The sequence below is a fragment of the Triturus cristatus genome, chromosome 5_1, assembly GCF_964204655.1.
Source record: "Triturus cristatus chromosome 5_1, aTriCri1.1, whole genome shotgun sequence".
Lineage (NCBI taxonomy): Eukaryota > Metazoa > Chordata > Amphibia > Caudata > Salamandridae > Triturus > Triturus cristatus.
In genome coordinates this window covers 215052203-215079405 of record NC_140587.1, presented here as the reverse complement: position 1 = coordinate 215079405, position 27203 = coordinate 215052203, and the positions used below count along the sequence as shown (strand labels likewise).

The 27203-nt window shown below is 44.6% G+C and overlaps 1 protein-coding gene across 18 annotated transcripts in view; it reads right to left on the bottom strand.

Annotated features, from left to right (window-relative positions):
- The window catches only part of PTK2 (protein tyrosine kinase 2), a 799547-nt gene that overhangs the window by 419219 nt on the left and 353125 nt on the right, over positions 1 to 27203 (bottom strand). For 17 of the 18 annotated variants that reach the window (XM_085604846.1, XM_085604845.1, XM_085604850.1 and 14 more), the window contains one exon: positions 23355 to 23442. In XM_085604846.1, the coding sequence (XP_085460972.1) occupies positions 23355 to 23442 (88 nt within the window). Of the gene's footprint in view, positions 1 to 23351; positions 23443 to 27203 lie in introns of those variants that run through there. The other variant, XM_085604851.1, reaches the window with a different exon arrangement.

Below are 27203 nucleotides of genomic sequence, written 5' to 3'. Positions count from 1 at the left end.
TGGAGGATATACAACCCACTGATGTCATTCCTGAGGGCTATTGTGGGGAAAAACTACCTGTTGTGGGATTCGTAGAAACAGAAATGTGTTTTTTGAATAGAAAAACCACAGCTAAATTATACGTTGTACATAAGGGTAGATCACTATTAGGTTGGCAAGAACAAATGGCCCATGACATTGTATTGAATCCCAATCATCCTCAACTAGTGTTATTAACATCCACTACAAATACTATTGACTGGGTTACTAAATTTCCTGAATTATTTAGTAAGAAACTAGGATGTCTAAAAAAGTTTAAACATCGGATCATTCTAAAAACCGATGCTATTCCAAAAGTACATAGAGTTAGGAATGTTCCGTTTGTATTAAGAGACAAACTCAAGGATGAACTGCAAAGACTTTGCAACGAGGGAGCAATTGAGCCCATTGAGGCATCTGAATGGTTAAGCCCCATAGTTTTGGCCAGAAAACCCAACGGAAATATCAGAATGTGCATTGATTTGAGAGACTTGAATAACAATATCTGGATACATCGTCACCCTCTTCCTCGTATTAATGAAATGATAACAAGAGTAAAAGGAGGTACACACTTCAGCACGTTAGATTTATCCAATGCATACCATCAAGTGTTATTACATGAAGATTCGAGACATGTCACTTCATTCATCACACCAGAGGGAGCTTTTCAATTCATTCGCATGCCATTTGGTTTGGCATCGGCTTCGGTCGTATTTCAAAGGGTGATGCAATCTATTTTAGCAGATCTAGAGAATGTTTTAGTGTTTCAAGATGATGTATTAGTATGGGGGTGCGATAAGAACAATCATGATAACATTTTATAACAGGTACTCAAGAAACTCTCGGTGGCTGGGCTCACCTTAGCTTTAGATAAATGTAAGTTTGGTGTAAGCGAGGTTGAGTATTTAGGCCACACATTGACATGCAATGGGGTTAAACCTAAACGGAGCTTAGTTGAAGCAAAAGAGAGAGCACCTGCTCCTAGTGACAAAGACCAACTCAGGTCGTTTTTAGGTCTAGCTGAATATTACTCAAAATTCGTACACCATTTCTCCGAAAAAGTCCATGAATTAAGAAAATTGATGAAAAAAAAAGCCAAATTCGAATGGTCTGAAGCATGTCAACGAAATTTTTGAAGAATTAAAACAGATATTTCCAAGGCTGTCACCTTAAAACCGTTTGATCCAGAAGATAAAACCATAATTTCCACTGATGCCAACAATCATGGTCTAGGTGCTGTACTTATTCAAGTGCACAAAGGAAACGAATAAGAGTAGTGGCCTACGCTTCCCGTACTTTAAAGGGTGCAGAACATACATACTCCACCATTGAAAAGGAAGCTTTGGTGTGCTGGTGGGGAATACAATACTTTCGTACTTTTGTGTGGGGAACCAAATTTCAGTTACACACAGACCACAAACCTTTGGTGGATCTTTTTTCCACCAAGGGGGCGGGCAAAGCTACTTCTAGAATCGCTAAGTGGTTATATCGTCTTCAGGAATATACATTTGAAATCAAATATATTCCTGGTGCTAAAAACATATATGCAGATTGTGTATCAAGGTTACCATTAGATAATATACAGGACGAAGAAGATGATGAATAGATGGTAGCAGAGGTAAAAGATGTTTGCAGTGCCATCAGTGAAGAGGATTGGAAGGAGGCTCTTGATAAAGATAATGTGTTGACCAAAATCAAAAGTGTTTTAAATCGTGAACATGGATGGAGATTGCATAAAGAATAAAAGTCATTCAAGTTAATTTGGTCTGAATTAAATGTTGTAAATGAATTACTTAGGAGAGGGAGTAGGTTGGTGGTACCTGTGACATTGAGAGAAAAATTATTAAACACCATGCATGGAGGACATGGTGGAATGTCCGCCATGAAAAGGAGAGTTAGGGAGGATTTTTGGTGGCCCGGGATGGACATACAAATCGAACGATATGTTCGTGACTGCATAGCATGTGCATGCAGTGACAGGACCCATTCATCTCAGGAAACCACCATTGTCCCGTCATCTATTCCCAAAGGTCCTTGGGACAGATTGGCCATTGACATTTGTGGAACTTTTGACGTTTTAAATGTGACTGATAGATTTGCCATAGTGATGGTTGATTATTTTTCTAAGTGGCCAGAGGTAGCCTTTGCAAGAGAAGTTAAGTCTAATAACATTATTTCGTTTTGTGAGGATATATTCAGAAGGGAAGGTTGTCCTGCTGAGATAGTTACAGATAATGGTCCTCAATTTATTTCAGAGGATTTTGAGAAATTTCTTGTCAGGTGGGGCATCAAACATACAACAACACCTGTTTATCATCCTAGGGGCAATGGTATTGTGGAACGCTTCAACAGGGTATTGGTGGAGTGCATTCAACTAGCCTGTATGAGTGGTGGGTGTTGGAAGCAACACGTAAAGGACATGTTGTGGTCGTATCGCACTACCCCTCATTCTGTCACCAAAGAGACACCTTTTTCCTTACTCAAGGGTAGAATACGATGTTCTGTAGCTGTACCAGCTTGGATGAATAAAGCTGGGAAACATGAAACTGATTTTAAAAAGGTACAACATAGGGTAATCAAATACCAACAAGCTTATTGTCAGAGACATAACAAGAATATTGTAAAACACAAACGTTTGTTCACGCAGGGAATGTTTGTAAGAGTATATGTGGGTGACAAATCTAGGAAGGGGTGTTCAAAACGGTCCTTTCCCAAGAAGGTAGTACTAGTTAAAGGGAACAGTTTAAAGTTATCAGACGGTAATTGGTGGAACACGAGAAAAGTGTCGCCATGCTCTGACACTGAAGTTGTTGCATCATCCAATGTTCAGCATGATGCGGACGTACGCAAGCCTATGTCTGATCCAAAGGATGTACCTGCGTCTAGAGTTAGAATTGGTTCTGGACGCATACGCGTAATGCCAAAAAAATATGATGACGATGTATGTTCTTAATTATATGTTTTTCTTTCTGTTGAAATGTTTTTGGAAGGGGAGATGTGTTATATTCTCCAATCTAATTAAAGTATTGTACTTGTACATTTTATAAGATGCATTGGAACACTGGCTGCTCCCTAGCAACCTGTCTTCTCTGAGCCTGCTTTGGAATGTAGACGTATGAGAGGGAGAGCAGTTGCAGAGGAAGGTGGCTGGTGTTTCCAGGGGTCGTTCCTGTTATCTCATTAAACCATCTTTAAATCTCCTTATGTGTCCTGCCTCTTCAAAAGTATGAGCAGTGGCACGTACATCACATGCACCCCATCACCCGCACTCCAGAGACAAATTTTTTCTCAGCTACCACTTCCATGCACTCAAAGAGCCTTCCTCACGTAACTACCAATGTCTCAATTAACGAGGACTGACATCAGGTCGAAGGCTCATGAGCTTTAAGTTGTTGGGTGAACTCTCTTAAGGAAAGAGGAGATCAAAAACAAGGGAAAATGTGGAACGTCTGGCAACAGAAGTCAAGAAAATGTACTTAGATCAAGGATAGCGACTCATTGTATGAGATGGATAAGAAGCAGAAACAAACTAAGACAGTCTTGAGAAGGCAGAGTTAAATTCTGTGTAACATGTGCACACAGTTCTTACACTCCAACCACGACGCACATTCATGGAAACAAAACACTCAGCTAAGCAGAACCTTTTACACAGAGGAGGCCAATAGGCATCTCCTTGAAGGAGACAGATAAAAAGGCTAGTCACTTCACCAGAGAGAATACTCACGGAAAGATGTACGTAGTGGGGCCCCTTCACCTCACTTCCCCCACCCACCACCCCCGACCTCACAAAAATGCTCTGGGGTCTGAATCCATTTAAAATGAAGGCCTCTCATCGAACTTGCATGATCGTCAGGCTCACTCGTGGAAGAACAAAGATGACAGAGTGGACAGGAGTAGATGTCAAGCTTGGCGGCATGCTCGTCAGAGCCATGTAGGAAACTTTTAGTCCCAACATTATAAAAAAATGGTGAGCTCGGACTATTTTTTCCTGTTGCACAAACATTTTATTGCTGTTGACTAAATCTTTGTGCCATGGATACAATGCTCTAATCAGCACATGTATGTCTGCTACTGCAGAACAGAAATCTTGATTGGATTAATTAAAATGTATTATTAGATGCATTAATCATGCTTAATTTAAAAAATGTGCTTCAACAGACATTTCTCAGAAATATTGTGACTGCCTCCATGCACTCCTTTCACTCTTGAAGAAAGCGCTTGACTTTTTCATTGAAGTCACATCATGGCTTTGGGTGGCTTGAATCCATTATGAATTCAGCAAAATGCCTGCGCTACAACCCTCTTGTATTATGCTGGCCAGAGGAGTATCTCCCTGATAAGGCATAACAGCTCTCAACACACGTTCCCCTAACAAATAAGAGAGGTTAAAGACATTGCTTCTACGTGCTTCTTCCAGCATCAGCTGTTACCTAAAATAAAGCCTTTAATTCACAGCTCCATGCTCACATTGTGGACAGTGGCTAATCTTGTGCACCTCGATTGTGTAAGTGCATTGTATTTGGTGCTGCCCGAAGAGAGGTTAAAGAGCGCCATGTCCAAAATGTTATCCGTTTGATAAAACAATTGAGAAAATCTCAACTTGTCATTGAGGCCTGCATTGGCTGCCCATTCACCAACACATTTCTTTTTTTAAGGTGCCTTGCATTGTTCGCCGGGTGAAGAATGGCATTGGCCCTCTTTTCTTCAAGATCTGCTTTTTGGTTCCACCCATGTCCCTTCTAGACGTTTGTGTGGGGCATCACATGGGCTGCGTTTTTAAAAGAGATGGGTGCGATGGACCTTCCTTGCAGTATTAACACCTAAACGCTAAAATTCTTTTCTGCTTTCCCGCCCGAGAATTGCTGACTAAATGGCCTTTGGTAGTCCATAAAAACATATCAACTTTGCTGATCTGGGTTTACAGTACTTGCTGTTCTTCTTTACTGACTCTGCTTTCAGCTCCAAGAGGTGTAAGGGTAAAGCGCTTTTAACAAGTGTACCTTAATCAATCAGTTCAATAAACAGAGTCAAAGCAGCCTATGCTATTAAATGTCCGTGGCATGATTAGTTGGCCTGTGCAAGTAATATGGAGCACTCCACAAAACCATTACAAATGTTAAAATGCTATTATATACATGTTGTTTTTAACACTGTTCTTTGCGTCATAAGCCCAAAACAAAAGATGTAATCTACATGCCCACCCTGCAGAATAAGTGTTGAAGCAAATAGAATCCATCAGGAAGTAATCTAGGTCTGGACACTTCTGCACGGAAGACGTCGTGCCGGGACAGTAAGACACCTGTTGTACTGGGCAGCAGTGGTGAAGTGGGGTTGAGACTGTCTTAGTGTGATAAGTTTAGGGTTAACAACCACTCTCGATTACATCTCATAAATATAGCCAGTGACATTAATATGAAAAATCAGCCAGTTAGCACAAGGCTCATGCTACATAAACCCTCACCCGTGAACTAAAAAAACTCACAAAACAAACAGCAACCCATAGACCACACAAATGTATTGGCTCAAACAGAACAACTTCCGTGGGCTATGTCTTCCTGCCAGGCACCAGTCACTCATTCCAACCACTCACCGTCCTCAAATCACCTTGAGAACCCACCTTCAAATATTGTTAACCACAAGAAACAGACATCCACTGGGGTTTTAAAATATGTTGAAATGGGTGTGGTATAAAAACGACAAGTCTGTGTATTTTAAGATGAATTTATGGATCTGTATGAACACTTCCAATCAAAATAAAATAAAAAATAAAGATCCATCCACAAACTGATGCCAGAGTCTCTGTCTCACTATTCAATTATTAATTGTACCAAGAAACCGTTCACAAACCAGCATAACTAACTGTATGCCTTTACAAACCAGCTCCTGTTCCCACAACACAGAATGAATTGCAACCTCTGGGCCTCACAGCCATTAGAGCCACTCTTGTGTTATACCCCCAACACCCTCAGACGAGACTAACACACATGAACCATCCTTAAACGTCCAAATACCAAAATGTATAAGAAACAATACACCATTGTTCAAGCCCAATGCCTCCAACATGTGTACTTGCTATGCGGTAGAATAATCAATCATACACAGGGGTCTGAATCCTGCACATTAAAAACACAAGACGTATAGGAATATGCATCTTGTTATTTTACTAAATTAAATATAGACCCGGTTTGTACCTCATTTTACACGTCCTTTGTTTATTCAGAAGGCCTTGTGTTTAATTTCCAATTTGCATTTTTGCATATGTAAATAGCACTAGTCTTAATGAGTAGCTACTTTTCTAAGCCATGCCATTAGAGACAGATGAGATGCCATTTGCATGCTGCAAATTATTTTCTAGACTTCCACAAAGGTCTCCAATCAACAGTCATTAAGATGACAAGCATTTACTTGGCAGTGCTGGAATGTAAGGCCACGGGTGGGACATAGCTGTCAACACTCCAGAAGCGCAGAGCAAAGCTCTGTGGAGCTGGCACACTAATGTGAGCAGGGGCTGATGGTGCCGGCTGGGGCACTGAAGCCCCGACACCGCTACAAATTATTTATCCATTTATTAACAAATACCGTTTACATATAAACCATAGAGACAAACAATTATTACAACTCAAACATGAATAGCGTTGACATAAATATTCAATCAGTGAAATTATTGCCTCTATAACTCACAATCTTGTGCAATCGATAATTACAGTAATGGATAAACTTCGAGAACTAATGGTCATCATTTCTTCCAAATACACAGAAAAATGGCACATGAAATAATCATATGCAGACATGACCAGTCAGTATTCACAAAGGCAGCAAGTCCGATCTCTTACAGTCCATGCACCTCTGCACCAAAATATTGCTGCATATCCAAGCCCAGATCTCATTTTCTTTCTCACCTTAAAAGGAAACCTCCAGGTGAGGGCTGCTAAAAAAAACTAGTTCTATACATTACCAAGTTCTGGAAATCTACCTCGACACATTCTATAAAGTTGCTTTTCACGACAACATTAAACACGGAGTGTAGTCGAAAAAGATTGAAAAACCCTTTAAGACCAAAGCAATTAAATAATGTAATACTGCTATTGCCATAGAACCTTGATTTCCCCTTTCGCATTGACGTCAAACTCAACTCATGTCAAGTTCAATAAAGTATTTGGTGATGCCAACTGACTGCAAAGAGCAATAACTAGGTCAGAACACCCACCGAGCTGTTTTCGTTTTTGTGGATCCTAAAGAATGTAATTCCTTAACCCCTTGCCTGCTCATGACGGAACCACTCCGTCATGAGCCACGGGCGCCGTGTGCTCATGACGGAGTGGTTCCGTCATGCTGCGGCCGTTGCGGCCGCTCCGCCCACGCGGCACTGATTCCCCGCCTGTGCGGGCGAACAATGCAAGTGGGCGGAGTCGAGACGGAACCACTCCGTCATGAGCACAGCGCGCCCGTGGCTCATGACGGAGTGGTTCCGTCATGAGCATGGCAGCGCCGCTAACACCCCGAACCCCCCCAGCGACGCGGCAAAATTCGTGCCGCGTCGAAGGGGTTAAGGAATTGATGTGAACAATAAAAAACACTGGGTAAAACTACGTCTGGGGAATCCAGAATTCTTCCAGGTGTCTCTACGTTTCCAATATTGATAGACATCACATTTCTAAAGAGGTTAAAACAAGTAACAGGTGTTAGCATGCCCACAGTGAATCATGGCCAAGTGCCTAAAACACAAAATGTAAACAGTAACATGCTCCCTTGAAATCAGTTTTCTTAGGTCTGCAATTCCTTATACCAGCAAAACACCAATATCAGCCCCTGCTCAATATGGGTGAAAAAGCAGCACTTTTCTTTAGAAAGCAAAGTTGGCCAAGTATTTGCATGCAGTTCATTTTACTTCCTTCAAAATATTGGAAGATGCCAACATGGGACTAGTCCCACAAAATACCAGCAAAGGACAAGCGTATCAAAGAAAAAGCATCCCAAAAGGGTGTGTTTACACAGGCTAGGGAGTTGTTACACAGGTTAAACTAGACTGTAAATATTTTTATTCTCACTGAAGGGACCAGAAAACAGAGGAAGAGTAACTTCATTAACCAAATTTAAGGCTGAAAATAGAACAAACAGATATCAACGATCATACACTGTGGTGGGGAGCAGAGCACAAAATTGCTATTCAGAAGGCGATGGTATGAAAAATACAGAAAAACATTCCAATAAATACTGATAACAAGGCAAATCGCACATGAATAATGAAAAATTACAAAATGTTAGCGGCTGGAACAGAGAACCTCATCTAAAAAAGAAGGCAGTCTCTAAGACAGCAGAGTCCTGGAAGCAATGCATCCCTGCCTGTGGAACAGATCTGATGGTCAACAGTTCTTAGCACACATCTCCAGGCTTCCAAGTCTCCAATCACAATTTCTCTCCGTAACAGACCAAAGGACTTTCAATGGACATTAGGTCATACAGGAAGGAAGGGAGGGTGGACTAAGGGTCACGAGTACACGCTGGACCAGCGGTTACTGGTATATCTAGTTCAGTTTGCTAAATGCTTTTGAGACAGGTTGCCCAAAAATAAAAGAGTTTTTATGGAGGCGGATGTTAGTCCAGCTAGGTTACAATAACCATGAAGGCTGTTTAGCCAGGCCTGTCCAAATTGTGCATCCAATTAAGAGTCTGCGTTCAAACAACTTTACTTGTAGGATGCATGTGAAGGCCATTGGAGTAGCCATGCACACTGCATCCCGAGCGGCATAGCACTGGAATGTCTCATAAAGCGCCTTGGCTCTAACCTCATGTACATGCACAGCCTTAACAGGTAGTATATCCCACAATAAATAGCAGTTAAGGATTTCAATCAATCATTTGTAAAGCGCAGCATTGTCACCCTGGGAGTATCTGGGCGCTGTTTCTCCGTCAAAGAGCCAGGTCTTGAGTCTCTTTCTGAAATCTGTCAACGAGTAGTCTGTATGGAGTTGGAGGGGAAGGTTGTTCCAGGTCTTGGCAGCCATGTTGGGGACTTCCTGGCGGAATATACAAGCATTTGCTGTCTGCCAAACTTATGTACCTTCAAAATTCACAAAGCGCCTCTCCTGTAAGCAGAAATCCCTTGTATGCTGCAGGTAGATGAGAAGATCACTACTAAATTATGAATAGTAGGGGGTGCTGTCAGCATTGGAAGAAAGATATTTTTTTTTTAAATGGAAGGCAATCATTAATCAGGGTGTTTGGAAGAAGGGAGGGGTGCATCAGTAGAAGAAGTAGTTCCTCTTGGAAAGCACAGTTGCCATATTCAGGTGAAAGAAAGAAATTGAAATCCTACAAATTACTAAGCTGAAATCACCCCCGCCCATAATGCAGTGTTCGATTTCACCAATTTAAAGCCACTGTATACCATGGACTCTGGAGATATGGCATACAGAGCCACCACAACTTGTATGCACCAAACTATAGAGCCAGTAATAAAAACATAGCCACTTGTGCTGTAACAGTATGAGGGAGCAGCTCATCATTAAGAAGATATAAATATTAGCCTCAGACGTCTAAGAGATACAAGGCCAACTCTGTACGAACAAGATGGACAAGACATAGAAAAGTGGGGAAGAATGGAGCATCCTGCTAGCCTTTTGGGCTGCAGAACTTTACAGACGAGGTATTACAGAATCTGGACCTACTGTCATGCCAAGTTCGCGTCCTTCCTCCCTAGAGTCACCAACACTCTTTGCCCTTGACAAGTTGATCTCTAACATCAGCAACCACTGTTTGATCTCCAAGCTATACAAATCCACCCAAGACGTTAACACTGGGAAAACTCATAATTAAAGTAAATGGGAAGTTTGCAATTTAACGGCAGCTGATGGATGACCAATGGTCATACTGTTGCACATGTACTGAAGCAGTCTCAGTGACCGCTTCCAAGGGCCTCATAACAGGTTGACATCGAACTATCCCTCATCTTCAACCAACTCCTCAGGGCCACGACAGGGCCAGCCCAGAAACCCAGCCGACAGAAACATCAGGTCGCACATAGCCCAGATCAGCGAGCAGAAAATGAATCGTAACCGTGACACCTTAGGTGAAGACGAAGCACTGAGTAACTGTCCCTGAGAACGGAAATATACACTGAATGAAACTCATGCGAATTCCTTCTAGTCTTTCGTAACACAGCTCCCTAACAAGACCGCTCCGAATCACCTTCCACCCCGATTCATCTTTGCAATGTGTCAAGTCACCGGTTCAGTTGAGATCCTCATCCTGACATTTTTCTGTTAATCTACTCGACCCCCACAATTATACAGGGACTGCCCAGTCTGCACTTGCTCATTCCACCTTATCCCTCTATTGATTTTAGTAGATTTTTACAGCACAAACCCGTTAATTTTTTATGTTCTTAATTTTATTCCACCATCTCACAAGAATTACTCTTAAATAATGATAATGGGGCATTGTGATTTCTTAAAAAATATCAATGACTGTTTGCCATATTCTTTTATGAGGTTTTTATCACAAGTACTGGAAATTTGTACCAATGGGTAAACGTCTAACCCAGTCGCCCACATGTAATAATTTTTATTACGAGAACATGAATAAACTAGTACTCCTGAAGCAGTCTCCTCCAATTACAGACGTAGACTTTGCGCTATAAGTTCCTACACATGACATATCAGATACCACTTGATATGATTGGAAAAGGTTTGGCAAATGGCTTCAGATAACGTCGCTGTTCAATCCGAGAGGTGGATTTGTGAGTATGCCAGGAGGATGCAAAATTGGGTACACCATTTTTTAGACTACATGACAGGCTTGCAGATACTCGAAAATTACCCATAGTGGCCCTCTTGACAGTAGCATTCCATACATTTGCAGCACTTGACCTACTACTGGTGAATAGGACGGTTGCAATGAGATGGTGAAGGGGAAAACTTTTCTAAGTATCAAAACTGGTTTAAGGATCTCATATATTGTACAGAAAACTTATAAATCATTGCCACTAAGTTGCCGTCAGCTAGACCAAAAGGTATTTGGGATACTCTGAGGGCATTCCTGCTCCATCAGGATATACCAAAAAATGCTCCCCAATAACCCACACAAATCAAAATGGGGAAGAATTACGTTCATGTCGTGGATGTGAAGCCACAGGTTACAGTCAACCTGCAGCACCTCCATATGCTCCTGGAAAGATAAATAGGCCCACATGCCTCACTAGAATACAAAGGACAGGAGAGCAATGATACATTATGCTGGGGATACACTGAGATTTTATATTTACGATGGTGGCTATTTGGCAAATTGAGAGCACTCATAATGGCACAATTGGTAGCACCACTGAGCGGTATACGATATAACAATTTAACAAATGTTGACTTATTTTAAGTTAAACTGATAAGTAATGTTCGAAAAGTCCACAAATACAATTATTACAACAACAAAAAAGACTGCACACGAGGAAGAGGCAAATAGGACTGCCTTTAGGGAAACCTACTCACCTTTCATGCTCTCTAACTTGTGAATTCAAGACAGGGCATATAAGGGAAGGCACACATGAATCAGATGTTTCAGAACTCCAGGAACACGTGGCCTAGGGACAATGAGCCTTAGGTCATCCAGGACACATGAACCATAGACAGTACTTTGGTTAGCTCTTTAACAATGAAGTTCTAATTCACAAGAAAAGTAAAATAGTGTGCCTTTGTAGTCTGCCTAAGTGTTCTTGCTCACTGCCAGGTGGATGGGCAAAATTGTGATGCCCAAAGTCCATCTCCAGAGCTGGACCATCAGCACACACAGCTGAGGGTTGGAGTAGGCAAATTCCTCCCAGCCTATTTATATACAGCAAGGTTGTAGTGTATTATACGTATACTTTTGTTGAGGGAGGAAGGCTTTAAAATCCCAGCACCTACTACTTCAGCTCCAAAATACGGCCTAAGGCAGGGTGCTGAATATGCTACTTACCAGTATGCATCTGTTCTTGGCTGACATTCATATCTGTGCATAGATCGCCACCTAGTGTTGGGTCCGGATGTTTGCACGTTGTTGTCCTGGAAGAGTCTTCGAAGTATCACAAGATAGGTGACTCCTCCCCTGGACCACAGTGCGCATGGGCATCCTCTCCATCCTTAGATTGTTTTTCGCCATTTTGGCAGTGATGGAGTAGATACAGTAAGTGATGACCATGCTATACAGTAATTCTGAGAGCTGCAGCTGCTACAGGCGCCGGGGAGGAGGGTGGGCGATATGAATGTCAGCAGCCCTACATGCCAAGAACAGATGCATACTGGTAAGTAGCATATTCAGTTCGAGGCATGTGGGCTGCTGAATTCATATCTGTGCATAGAATACATAGCAGTACCTCCTATTAGCGGCGGCTACCCGTGCCAGCTGCAGCAGTCTGAAAAAGAGTTTTGAGAACAGCCTGTCCTACAGCTGCCTGCTGTTTTGAGTGTACATCTACACAGTAGTGTTTGGTAAATGTATGTATAGTGAACCATGTGGCTGCTCTACATATCTCCTGTAAAGGAATGTTTCCCAGGAAAGCCATGGACGCCCCTAACTTTCGTGTTGAGTGGGCTCGTGGGGGAATCGTTAATGTGCGTTTAGCTTTTTGATAGCAAATTTGAATACCTTTAACAATCCATCTGGCTATACCTGCTTTGGAAATGGCGTTGCCCTTGTGTTGTGGAGAAAAGGCAACGAAAAGTTGTTTTGTCTTCCTAAAGTCCTTAGTTCTGTTTATATAGTACATGAGGGCTCTCTTTACATCTAGTGTATGGAGCATTCTCTCTGCGACATTCTGTGAATTTTGAAAGAAAACAGGCAGTTCAATAGTTTGATTCATGTGGAACTGCGATATCACCTTGGGCATGAATTTGGGGTTGGTACGTAGTACAACCCTGTTTGCGTGAACCTGTATGACTGGCTCTTGAATGGTTAGTGCCTGGAGTTCACTAACTCTTCTTAACGAAGTGATTGCCACTAGGAAAGCTACTTTCCAGGTGAGGAACTGAATCTCACATGAATGGAGAGGTTCGAAGGGTGGACCCATCAGTCTGATGAGGACCAAATTGAGGTTCCACACCGGTGCTGGTGGGTGTCTTGGGGGAATTACTCGTTTGAGTCCCTCCAAGAAGGCTTTGCCCTGTGACTGAGGATGTGGGAACCTGGCGGCAAAGCTTTGGCATTTTACGTTTTGGTTTGTGGCGAATAGGTCTATCTCTGGATGACCCCACTGTTGGAAGTACGGTTGGAATACTGATGGGTGTAGCTCCCACTCGTGCCTCTGGTGGCTGTGTCTGCTGAGCAGATCCGCCATCTGGTTGTCCTTGCCTGGGAGGTGTTCCGCCATGAGGAACATGTTCCTTTGAATGGCCCACTTCCACATGCTCTGAGCCAGATGAGACAACTGTGGAGAGTGTGTTCCTCCCTGCTTCTGTATGTAGTACATGGCAGTCATGTTGTCCGCCGAATCAACACGACTTTGTTGCACAAGTGTACTTTGAATGCTTTCATGGCTAGGAAGATTGCCATCAGTTCCAGAACGTTGATGTGCATCTTCTTTTGTTGCGTTGTCCATAGTCCCTGCACTGTGTAAGTGAGTACATGAGCTCCCCAACCCTGGAGAGAGGCGTCCGCTGTCCGTATTATTTGTGGAACAGGCTCTTGGAACGGTCGGCCCTTGCAAAGGTTTTGTGGATTCCACCAATGCAGAGAGTTGTATGCCCGACAGCTCACCAACACTAGGTCTTTTAATTGTCCGTGAGCCTGATTCCATTGACGTGCCAAGCACTCCTGAAGCGGGCGCATATGTAGTCTCGCGTGCGGGACCATGAAAATGCAGGAGGCCATCATGCAGGAAGGGAGTGTTGAGGTTTGAACTTTGAGATCAGCAGTTGCATGCTGTTGATCCTCACTAAATTTGGCTGAGCTGTGGCTGCCAGAGTGTTTATGGTCGCGCCCAGGTACTGTCGTATGTGTGCGGGTTGGAGATGTGATTTTGGGTAATTTAGTGAGAATCCCAGACTGTGAAGAAGGTGAATGGTGAGGGACATGTGGCTGGCACATTGCTGGGCTGACTTTGCCTGAACAAGCCAGTCGTCCAGGTAAGGGTAGAAGTGAATGTGTTGTCTCCGTAGATGTGCAGCCACTGTAGCTAGGCACTTGGTGAAAACCCTGGGTGCTGTTGTCACTCCGAAGGGGAGAACTTTGAATTGATAGTGATGTTCCTGAATAGTGAACCTGAGATATTTCCTGTGTGATGGGTGTATGGGTATGTGGAAATACGCATCTTTGAGGTCTAGTGTGGCTAGGAAGTCTCCCTGGCTGAGCAGCGGGAGAACCTGCTGTGGGGTGAGCATATGGAAATGCTCTGAGAGAATGTATTGGTTGAGGGGTCTCAGGTCTAGTATAGGTCTGAGCGACCCATCCTTTTTTGGGATTAAGAAGTACAGAGAGTACACCCCTGTCCCCTGCTGGTCGGTGGGCACGACCTCTATTGCACCTTTTTGCAGCATACTTAGCACTTCCTGCTGCAATAATGCCAAGTGCTCTACGGACATAGGACGGTGCTTTGGCGGTATGTTGGGTGGAGTGGATGTTAATTCGAGACAGTAACCGTGCTGGATAATGTCCCTGACCCACCTGTCTGTGGTGATGGTTTTCCACGTGGACAGGAACCGCTGGAGTCCACCCCCCGACAGGTGTTATGTGGTCGGGGGGAAGGGAAAGGGCGTCACTGTTTGTTTTTGGGTGAGGACCTGGTGTTGCCGTAACCACGTCCTCTGCCCTTGGTGCTGGAGCCACGATATCTACCTCTGTTGGTTTTATCGTAGGTACTCTGTGTGCCCCCTTTAGTGTATTGCTGCTGTGACCCCTGGCCTCTAGCTGCTCCTCTATTCCCGGGGCGACAAAAGGAGCCACTACGAAACTGCTGCGGCTGCAGAGCCCCCATTGATTTCGCAGTGTCAGTGTCTTTCTTAATTTTCTCGAGGGTAGTGTCAACTTCAGGGCCGAATAAGTAGTCGGGGTTGACTGGTTGATTTAAGATGTTGTTCTGAATCTCCGGCTTGAAGCCTGAGATTCTCAACCATGCGTGTCGTCTCAACATGACGCTTGTGTTGATTGCCCTTGCCGCTGTGTCGGCAGCATCCAGGGCGCACTTGATGGATGCATTGGTAAGGAGTTGTCCCTCTCTGATGAGGAGCTCCGCTGCCTCTTTGTATTCATCTGGCAAATGTTGGAGTAGTGATTCTAGTGTGTCGTAGTGGGAACGATCATAACGGGCCAGGAGTGCCTGTGTGTTGGCAATGCGCCAGATGTTTGCTGCTTGCGCTGCAATCCTTTTGCCTGATGTCTCCAGCACTTTGGACTCCTTGTCTGGGGGAGGAGCATCACCTGTTGTCTGCGAATGGGCTCGTTTGCGAGCGTTAGCAACTACCATGGAGTCCAAAGGTAACTGACGCCTAATGTACATAGGGTCTCCGGGTGCAGGCTTGTATCTTTTTTCAATCCTGGGGTTTAGCACCCGTGCCCTGGTTGTTTCCTTAAAAATGTATTTTGCAGGTTTGAGAACTCCTTTCAACATGGGCAGAGTTTTGACAGTTCTTTCGGAAGAGGCGAAAGTATCCACCAAGAAGTCTTCTTCGACATTGTCAGAATGGAGTTCTACTCCATGATTGGCAGCTGCCCGTTGTATGAGGGCATTGAAGGCAGCAGTGTCCTCTGTGGGAGATGTCTTTGTGCTGTAAAGCTGCGTGTCATGGGTATCTGGTGCGGTACCCTGGTCTGTAGGGTCCTCCCATGCCTGATCTGGGTCTTGCAGATGCTCATCAGGATCGACATCCCCAGGGTAGGTGGTATCATCCCCCATATAGTCCTCTACTGCGTCTGCCTCTGAAGGCGTAGGAGAAAAGGACTGGGGATCCTGATGGGAGGGTTGTAAGCGTTCATGAAGAACTGGTTCCGACCCCACTGGTAATTTGTGCTTGAGAGGGATTCTGTAGGAGTCCAATCCCCTCTCTGGCGTGATTTTCCGTTTGCGGAGCATCAGTTTACCAGTGTTGGCGTCGATGAATTGTGGCTGTGAAGGCTCAGAATCTGTGTGTCCAGTAGACGGGGACTGTGTCTGGCGGACGCGTGTTCGGATCTCGAACATCTTCGGCGCCATGGACGGCGGCAAGCCAAAAGTGATGTTGGTCGGCGCCGAAGGTGCTTTCGGAGCCTTGTGCATGTCGGGGCCCGACGTGGATCGGAGGGCTGCCCGTTCCCTGATGCGTTGCAACGATGCCGCGACTTGTTGCACGGAGAACGCAGAAGGCTCTTTGGAACCGGTCGGCACCTTGGAGGTAGGCGTCGACTGCTTTGGAGCCATGGGGTCATCGATCCGAAGAGAGGTATCGACGGCCGTTGGAGTCGACTACTTGGTGTGCGCCGCTGTCTTCGACGTCGACGCAGATGGGGCGGCCACTTTGACTTTGGTGGTCGGGGCTGACGGCTTTGGTGCCAGAGGCCGAGGCGCCTTGTGGGGACCGAGGGCCTTTTTCTTCGGGTCGGCACCGATATCCGCTGCAGTGAGTTCGGCGCCGAAATCCCTTTTACTGCGTTCGGGGCCGACGGCCTTTGCTGGCGTCGAAGGAGTGGAGGGCTTCGAGGCCTTCGAGCCGATTACAGCCAGTTTCACTTTTGGTTTCGGTGGAACTGGTGCGACGATTGGTTTCGGTTTCGCTGAAGGGAATCCAGTCGTTTTCGGTAATAATGGCTCGTGCGGAATGTTCGAGGCCGGGCCTGAAGGCGGGGCCGAAGAACTTTGAGATTGATCTCGGGTAAGGCCCGGAGGCGATCCCTCGACCTGAGCCTTATGATGACGCACTTTGTCGGCCTCCGTATCGACGGGTGGGCCTGGCTCCTCGCTAGAGCCATCTTCTTCGGCCCCAAAGGCCTCATTGTAGTCTCCTACCTCGTCGATGACTTCTTCCCTTTGAAAAAGCACCTCATCGTCGTCTTCCGATCGGGAATCGTGTACGGAAGCGGGGCTGGAGTCTACTTCTTCCACGCTCTCGGCGTCCTCGTCTTCGGTGCTGAAGATGTTGGCCGGGGCAGGCGCCGATTGCTGCGCTTCTAATCTCGCCGCCCGTCGATTCCAGAGAGTCTTCTTCGATCGGAATCGGGCACAGGCCATACATTTCGACTCATCGTGATCCGGTGAGAGACATTTGTTGCATACCGGGTGGACGTCGATGTGTGGGTATTTTGCGTGGCATAAAGGACACCTTTTGAATGGAGTCCTCAATTCCATCGTCTATGGAAGTTCGATGTTCGGACCAAACTGATCCGAAAAGCTGGAAGAAGGTTCTAAAGTAGTAAAGAAACTAGTCGATACCGAACGGTAACAGTACCGACGAAAACTAAAGGCCTTTTGGCCTTAAACTGAATTTTCCTAACTTGAGCTAAGATAAGCACATCCGAACCCAATGGCGGAAAAAAACAATCTAAGGATGGAGAGGATGCCCATGCGCACTGTGATCCAGGGGAGGAGTCACCTATCTCGTGATACTTCGAAGACTCTTCCAGGACAACAACGTGCAAACATCCGGACCCAACACTAGGCGGCGATCTATGCACAGATATGAATTCAGCAGCCCACATGCCTCGAACTGAATATTACATGTGAGGGCATACCTGCATGAGCAGATATGCCCCTGTGCTGGTCAGTCCTATTACTGCCAGTGCAAGTGAACAAGGAAGCCATTTTAAAACCTGCTGGAAAACAAGTTTCCCAGCTACATGATGGCTTCACTGAAAATAGGGATGTTTGGAATAAAACATCTCACATTAATAAACCCACACTGATTCCAGTGAGGGATATACCAATACATGCAAACCAGAGAGCAGGTTAGAAGTGGCCCCTGAAAACCTAACAACTCTGGTGTGACCTTGAATGGTTTTTGCCAGCCTGCCACCTGAGATAATGTTCTGACCTCCTAGGGTGACAGCCTTTTGCTCTCAGGAGACCCAGAACAAAAGCTTGTCCGGGAAGAGGGTGTCACACTCCCTCCCACAGGATGACCTATTGAATAGCCTTCCTAGGCTGCCGCCTTTGAAATGTGAGTCTGGTTCTCCTCACAGAAGAGGAAGCCGACCCCCTTAGTTCAGAGCCCCTTTGGCACCTGGACAGGCGAGAAAATTAACTAGTCAGGTAGGCATGCCACCCCCAAGCAAGTACTACCCCTAAGGTGTGCTACACTGAGGTGGACACGACTTTTCAAAAGTAGTTATCTTTGTGATGGCATACTTAGGCATTCTGGGACAGGGTTATGCACACTTCCCACAGGAAGTGGTGATATAGGGGGCGTAATGACCCCCAAGGATCAGCAGCCCATTGGCTACTACCCTACACTCCTCTAAATTGAATATCTAGTAAAGCCCATAGCACCAGAAGAGCAGATCCTGACAACATGAAGAAAGAAGACGGACAAGAAGAGTTGCACAGCCAGAACAGACGACCCAGCAACTGACTTGGCACCAACCCTGTCAGCCTGCTTGCTGACTTCACCCATTGCACCAAAAGTTGACTTGTCCTATAGTTGCTGAGTCCCCAGAATCTGGAAGGCCTGCCAGCCTTTGCCCAGGAACCATGATCTCCCGAGGGATAGTGGTGCTGTCCCCTTCATCCTGCGGACAGCAAAAGAAGGACCAAGAGGAATCTGGCCCTGCCAAAACCGCACGCTGCCAAGCACCAGTACACACATGCCCCTAGCCCGTGTTGAAGTGGGCCAACGGTGTCAGCCTGGTACACAGGCCCTCAAGGTACTGAGTCCACTGTGGAGTGACTCCCCTAACATCGCCTGCAACCTCTGTTGGCAGCCCCCCTCAACCACAAATGTTGCTGGACGGAGAAACCCGATACCCCAAAGACCCTCTGCACCCAACCACCCATCCCGAGGAGAAGAGAACCAAAGGTGTCCCCACGTCCCCCAACATCGCAAGAACCAAAGCCACTCTGTTTCACTGGACTGGCCCCTCAGTCACCTCCTGCCGCCTCTTTCTACCACGACTGTTCTTTAATGGATAACATTAGGCCCTAATGCCGCTGTTCTGTTGATGCTGCCTTGGACCTTGCCCACCACTAACCCTTAACTCCTGGAGAAGGATCCCATAAGATGCTGAGAAGAACTGGTAACCCGTGCATGATTTTCCTCCCATTGGGTTAACATTCCAGAACTTGGAAATTGCACTGTCGACTTTTTTATACTTAAAATAATTCATATTTAAAAACATACTTACCTGAATGATCTTCTTCTAATGCCTAAATATATATAAAGTTCTTGCTACGTTTATGAATTGGTGTGGAACTCCTTCTTGAGTCATGTCTCATTTATTGACCACTGTGCAAATTATCAGATGTCTTGCACTCCTCTATGATAAGACTATGACTACTCGACCACACTACCCCCTAGCAGAGTACCTTGGGATAGCCATAGCCAGCCCACTGTCCACTCATAAGGGAGCCCCTGGATCCTTTATACGATACATCTCGTTTTTATATATCAATTAAAGAGTCTGCTTCCAACACCTCAATTTTCATTTCACAGCAAAAAAACATCAGCATCCGATAACTGGTTTTCTTGGTTGTGAATAAAAAGTGCTTCCTTATCACAGATTTCTCAGTAATCCCTCATAGCCCACATACAGGGAATATGCAAGTTCGCTACTGCAAGGTCGTTTGACTTGATATCACTACTCAAACACGACCAATGGCTGCCCTCATAGCTTCTTACACACATTCAACCAGAAGACTGCTCTTCTTGCCTGCCAACGTACAGGACCAAGACATCCCAATTGATAGCTGGAAGGAAGCTTAACCTCCCCCCCTGGACTCTAACCGCACCGGAGGCTGCAAAGGACAGCAGTTACAAGAACAGTCTTGTTACCTTTCTATGTGCAGTGGGTAACCCGTCTGCAATCCTGCACAGAGCTAAATTGGGGCTTAGCAAAAGAAATAGGAAAAGTAGGTGCTGCCAATGAGCGTTCTGTGTCTGCAGTCACCCATCCATAATAGTACATCAGTACACCGGAAGTAGTTCTCCTAAAAGGATTACTGTTATCGAAATACTCATCATAGTTAAGTTCCCCAAAATAATTCTATTTCTTGGTTTGCAAATCATAGTCAAACGACCTTGTGCTGCACAAAAGGGCTATATTGCCAGCACTGAACTGTTCATGATTACCCTAGTTATACGACTGTTCAATAGCGCTGTACTGGTAAACCAACAATTCCTGAAGGTGTTTGGCCCTTTTTCTACAATTCTAATCCGGGTGGAGTCACACACACGTCACTTTAAAAACACAGAGTAGGGCCTCAGGATACATATCACTACTTCATAACCAGACTTGAATAAAGGTGCCTCTTATCTGCCTAAAAGCACACAAGTCAAATGAGAACCGATTAAAAAATGCCAAATATGCAACCCAAACCTCCGTGATGTCTTATAATCACCTTTAAAAAAAATTGGTTGCACAGCTACTTCATGAATATGAAATATAAAATTCAGCACCCTCTGGGGTAATATCGTGCAAAAGACCCGTATTGAGCCACTCTATAACATGAACTTCATTACCTACAGTTATTGACAATCCAAAACAGGGACAAAGTATTAATACGATAAATACATCTGAAGTCCTGTTAGACAAATAAAACAAGTACCGCTTCCGGAGGCAGTGGTGTCAAGGGCACGCGCCGGCCGCCGAGCGCGCCCAACGCATCCCCGCGTGGAGGGCGTGCGGTCGCGCGCCATCTGCGCTCAACGGGCCCTCGGAGGTCACCGTCTCCGCGCGCCCTCTTGATCTCAGCCGTGACTCACTCTCTTCACCCGCTGTAAACTAATTACAGAGGCGTCGAGATTAGCGGGAGTCAGCAGCCCCTCCGCAAGGCGCTGCGGAGGACAGAATGGGAATAATTGCGCCTTCTGTCAAAGAGGCGGGAGGGAGGCTGCAGATGTCACTGTGAGGAAGGAGCGTCCTCTCAGCGCCGCTGTAACGGCCGATCAACGGCTGCGCGCGCCGTGGAGCCGCCCCCACACCGAGCGGGTTCGAGTCAATTAAACCCGCTCTACCTCTTGATCTCCGAGAAGGCGAAAACCAGTCTAAAGCATCTACGAAAGTAACAGAGGTTGAAGTCTCGTGCAGCAGCGTAGGGAGGAAGCCATGGATCCTTGTGCAGCAAGGAAACTGGTCCCATTTGAGTGCTGCTGGGGTGGCTATATACAGCAATTATCAAGATGCTATTGGCCTCGGTGCCACAGCACCTGTAGCATTAATGGTAGCTACTCCTCTCTTTTCTCTGGAATTGCAGTGTTAACGTGAGGGGGCTTAGCTGCCACTTGGCCCCTCTCATGAAAGTTACTGTGGGTCAAGTTTGGTTTTTTTAAGTAAGAGCCACTAAGAATGCTGGATCTTGGGTAATGCACATGCATATTGCAAAGATCACCATGGCATTCTCACTGTGGGATGCAAGTAACTAAAAGCCCGATTAGTCGCCAGTTCCTTTTTACTCTTAAAGGTCAGGCCTTTATCTCTTCTGCAGTGTATAAACTACCGAAAACATTTTCTGAAACCCAGCAATTCAATGCTCTGACGTAAAATTGAGGAAAAACCAGTCTCTGATGACAGAGCTCTGACAGAAATTGACCCACTGCCTCCCCAAGATGGCCAACAACACAAGAACATCTGTTGAATGGTGATTCATGGTCTTTCATCTAGCCTGCCATGTACCTCCCCGCCCACGTTTGTGCAGACCCAAGGGGGAATGTGAGAATGCAGGTGCCACTCTTGTACTGCCACCAGCTGTCTTTCAAGTAATCAGGTGTGTTAGAGGAGCAGGTAGGGAGATTTTTACAGTGGCGGCTCCTCTGCTAAGGCGGAGGAGCGTCGCCCCAAACGTAAAATAAAATGATAACACCATGTTATTATCATTTTATTTTTCAGTACAGGCTTTGTTGTGTTTCTTTTAGGTGCAGGCGGGGCTGGGCTGACCACAGAGCAGGGGGAGGAGTGGTGGGCACTTTATAAGTGCGCTGGACGGTTCGTCCAGCCGACTTCGCCCGGCCAAACAGACATGCAAACTTAGCATGTTCTCCACCTGGTTGTGCAATACAGCCTGGTGGAGAACATACACAGGCTACCACTATTTGTCTGAGCGCTGAACCAGGCTGCTCAGATCAATCACAACGCTGCTGTGATACTGACGACAGCAGCGTCGTGATTGGCTTAGGGGAGTCTGGGAGCCTATGTGCTTCCTGTGTCAACCGAAGAGGAGGGAGGAGAGGTGGCGGCCGGTAGGCAAGTGACATTTTTTTTGCCCCCTTTTTTTTTAAGCCCCCGCCCCACCACTACTGCCCCGTAGCAGTTGCTACTGAGGGAGAAGTCAATGTGGGACAGGAGGCACAACTGGAAACAGGCAGGGAGCAATGGAGTTGCTTGTTGAAATGAGGGAAAGAATTAAACAATACAAAAGATGGCTAGGAAAGCAATGGGCCAAGGGAGCAACAGGGAGCGTGCAGGGCAGGTGAGGCAGCACCCAAGATATAGAGCAAGAAAACACATGCACAAAAGTAGCTCCCTGAATGTGAGCAGTCAAAATAGACAATTCAACCAATTAAAAGGATGGAAAAGAAGCTTTGATCAATGGGAGGTTCAAACACATAAAGGGGAAGGAATACCATCAAATAAGAAACAAGCAAATGAATGATGAGAAACGCAACCATTGGTAAGCAGCGGACTGGCAAAAAGCCCACTTTAAGTTTTAGGTATGGTCCATAATCAGTCTTTTGACAACAGACAGCTACAAAGCTACCTGTGAAAGAGACCTAAGAAATAGGGCTAAAGGGGAAAAACAGACACATATTCAGAACCTGTTTGGAGTAAATCAAAACGATAAACTACTTCAAGAGAAATATGCAAGACCTATGTGATCATAACCACCTCTCAAAATAGTACCTGCTTTAAGGAGAACTGGGAACAGGAGGCGTGCACCCTTGCTGGCCCCACCTTTCTCTTTGCATTATCATTATACTGTTTAAAGATTGCCAAAAAAAAGGAATGGATTTAAATATGCAGTGAGTTTCTTCCAATATTTTCATATGCTGCAGGTATTTAATAAGTTTTAAAGATACGGTTTTGACAGACAATTGTGTATACAATATGCACAGTACAGGAAGCAGAACTTGATCTCCCAAAGGTAACTGGCTCCAAGAAAACATTACATACAGATTGCAGTGGAGCTGCTGAGAGCTGACAAAAAAATGAATCACGGTGCAAGGTTTCGAAATGCTGAAATTACATGAAATGAGTACCTGCTGATAGAAGAAATTCAAAGTAGGCTTGTCTTCTGTAAACTGGTTTAAAAATCCTTTTGGCAAATACCGGAGTCGGAGTTCATATCTGCAGGGGGGAAAAAAGGTACATTAATATCTGTCGATGTAAATTAGAAAAACATTAAAAAAAATCTTGTAAGTAAACTGTATGATGTTAACAATCCTTGCTTATAGATCCCAATAAGAGATTTTTACTTTATGGCGTCCAAATACAAAGAATTAGCCCAAAATTTACTGAGATTCACTCGGGTCTACGGTCTTCTGAGGCACGCATGCATCGATAATAAATGCACATTTTGAGGACCATCTGATTGAAACTTTGGGTTGGTATGTGAAAGAAAGGAACTTAGTCAATATTTCAAGACCATGACCATAGTCCCCTTGGTGTTTTAATTTAATAACTGCTATGGCACCATTATTTGGATCTTTCCATGGCCCATAGTTAAGCACCTTTGCTTTAAGATACACCCAACAAAGGGGGCCAGACTCTGGTAAGAGCGTGCCACTGAATTTTGTGCACTGCTGTGTGGAGCTAAACTAAAAGTAGCTGTTACAAATTCTATTTTTCATACCCATTCTGTTGAGTAGGTGAGGGACCTTCAGGCGTCCTATTCAGAATCCTGAACGACCAGAGCTGAGCCACAAAGCCCCACCAACTCCTCTTGGCCACGTTTCTCCAGGCTTTCCTTTAAACCCACAGGATTGCAGCACTGCCCACAACTCAAATGAATGTAGCTTTAAGCTACATAAGATTATGACTAGAAAACACTGCAGCCATTATTGTAAAGTGACTTGTGTATAAGAGTGTATACGGCAGCAAGTGAGGTGCGCAGCCCAGGAATTCCAACTCATGTAGTTATGTGTTTTTTTTAACTTTAGAGACAATTTCTCGATGATGGGATTACATTAACGTGTACTGGCAATGTTCGATGATCTCCATTATGGCATATGTGTCTAGTTAGCACCAACCTCAAGTAACAAACCAATCAAATGATGATACCACGCATCTTAAACCTACTCAGACGTTATCATGACCTTCCTGTTAGCTACACTGCACCATCCAGAAAGTCTCCGCAGGACGGGGGCCATTTTAAATTAACCTAATTCGTTACGGAACACAGTACCACTGCAATGTAGTAAACAATACGTTCCATTCAATTGAGATTAAAATAGAGATTCAGCTGGGAGAGATGCCAACACAATCAAAATCCAGCCCCATTAGGAGGCTAATAATAGAGCACTTAGGTCATCATACGTAATACAGAAGTAAATACATGCAGTAACAAAGTTACACTAAAATTGAGGAAGCTTCTCACAAAATTTGGATTGGAACTTGGGGCTTCTGGTTTCATACCGCAACCTACATAACAGTCACAAGATTGCCCGTTTGTTCCATATATGCATATGAGATCATGTGCCAACATGGATGGTATTAAGTTTGGAAGATGCACCCTTGGGAGCTATATTTCTGCAGGTGAAACATTCAACAGAGATGTATTAGAGGATGACAAAAAGTGGATCAAATCTGAGATAACACATTTTCTTTCCCTGCTGTGATAAAGGACCACAAGGATCATGTGTGACCCTCACAGAGCGCGCAAAATATCCTTATAAATGGCATATTCAAACTAATTAAAATAGATTTCACACAAATTTCAGAAAAATTAAGGTTTTAAAGTTGGAAAGTAAAACAAATTGAGCCTGAAAACTAACTCCCCTTCCATACAAAGTCCTCAAAGTAACCATGGCTTTCAGGTATGGATATCTTACAAGCCTTCAAAAATCACACATACAATTTAAGTATGTACTGGTAAGAAAAACAATGAAGCAACACATTCTTAACAAAAGGGTTAAGCTAGGTTCAGAGATCACTCACTGACCTTTCAAAGAAGTAACATTATGAGTGATGTTTCAAACACAGGCATCATGTACACGAAGCCATTTGCCCTACATCTGTGCAGTCCTCATTTAAATGCCCCAAGTCAGCTAACAAAGAAACACACACTTCCGTTTAGCACGGTGTATTTTTTAATTTTTGAAATCAACATCAACTTTGCTGCAGTCCTTGTCTATAACATCGTTACTACTGCCCGAAAAACTAGACCAAATAGGAGTAACCGAACTACTCCAATGGAACAAGCAAGCATCTTATTACTATTTTACAATATCAGAGACATGTTAAACAAAGGTTTGGATAGTGCTGATCACCTCTGTAAACGTATGTGCCCAAGTGATCCCTAGAGGTTGCACTCGACATTTTACATTTCACTTCTATATCTTGCACTTGCTTTATTTCCAGTGAGGCTTTATGCTGCTCTCCAAAGAGTAAAGATTTTCCATTTTAGTTAAACATTTTCTTAACAAATAAATCAACGAGGTGAAGGAAAAATCCACGTCTAGCTCATCTCATGCTTTGCACCGTGCCATAATAAGTAAGACAAAAAGTATAAGGTAGGAAGAAAAAGTGCGCAATTTCGAAGAGCACAGAGGAAGAGCAAGGAGAGCCTTTTACGTTCTATACAGATGTCTTTCTATTGGAATTGGCACAAGACATCAAGCTAGTAAACAGCCTTTTGCTTTTAGTTTCTTTTTTCAATATTCATGTAATTTGTATGCTCATGAACAATAGAATGCAATACATATTTTCTTTGAAGCCGAACTCTATATGTCAGCTTTACATTTTTTTTTATTATAGCATAATGTGTATAATATTACATAACAGCAATTATATAAATACGTTAAACAAATGTAAGCAAAAAGTATGGCAAAAATTTAGCAAGAGTGTACGGGAACCAGGCAAACTACTACAACGTGAGCAACTGCTGCTTTTATTGCTTCTGATTTTTTGCAATTTTTCAGAGTAAAAAGAATGCAAGGAATGTCAGTTTTGCATTTCGAGTAATTACGTGTAATTTTGCAATTTTGTTTGCTACATTTTACATATTTATGCCGTTGATGTAAATTTCACACACCTTTAGTAAAAACGAACAAGTTGCTTATCTTTGATAACACTCTTTCTGGTGGATACTCTATGTAACAGCAGATTCCACACAATATCAGTACCCCCAGTACCCAGACTGAATCTGAAGATTTTTCTCCGTAATTACCTCACACACCACTAGGTGGCACTGTGTGGCTCTGTGACAGGTTCCTCACACCCCCTCCCCCCCTCCCACCAGACAATATAACCGCCACCTCTGCACGCTGACGTCGGTTTCTTTCGGATATGCACTTGGATGTGAAACCATCAATATTCAGATCGTGCCAGTGTGAAGCTCTCCAAGTGTAATCTTTTAAATATGGAACAAAGAAGTCTATTCAACAGAACAGGGAGGAGGTTTGGTCGGTGAGGAATCTGCAATTGGATAGAGTATCCATCAGAAAGAGCACTGCTGAAGGCAAGTAACTTTTTCTTCTTATGGATACTTCTAACCACAGATTCTTCGCCTTATAAATAGACACCAATGCAGTATCTCACCAGGTGATGCGTCTGTGAAATGACTCACACCAGAATATCTTGCTGGGCCGAACAGTCAAAATGCCCCTCCCGCAGGACCTGGCTATCCAAGCAATAGTGCCTCATAAACCTGTGGACTGACGCCCATGTGGGAGCCTGGCAGATGTACAATTCAGGCACTCGTTGAGCCAGCGCAGTGGTGGTAGCCTTGGCCCTGGTGGAATGAAAATGCAGGCCTTACGGAGGCGGATTCATGGCCAATCCGTAGCAGATCTTAATACAAAGGACACTCCACCAGGTGAGGGTCAGTTTCTGCACTGCCTTTCCCTTCTTTGTTCTAAAAAAAACCCAAAGAAGAGCTGATCATCCAC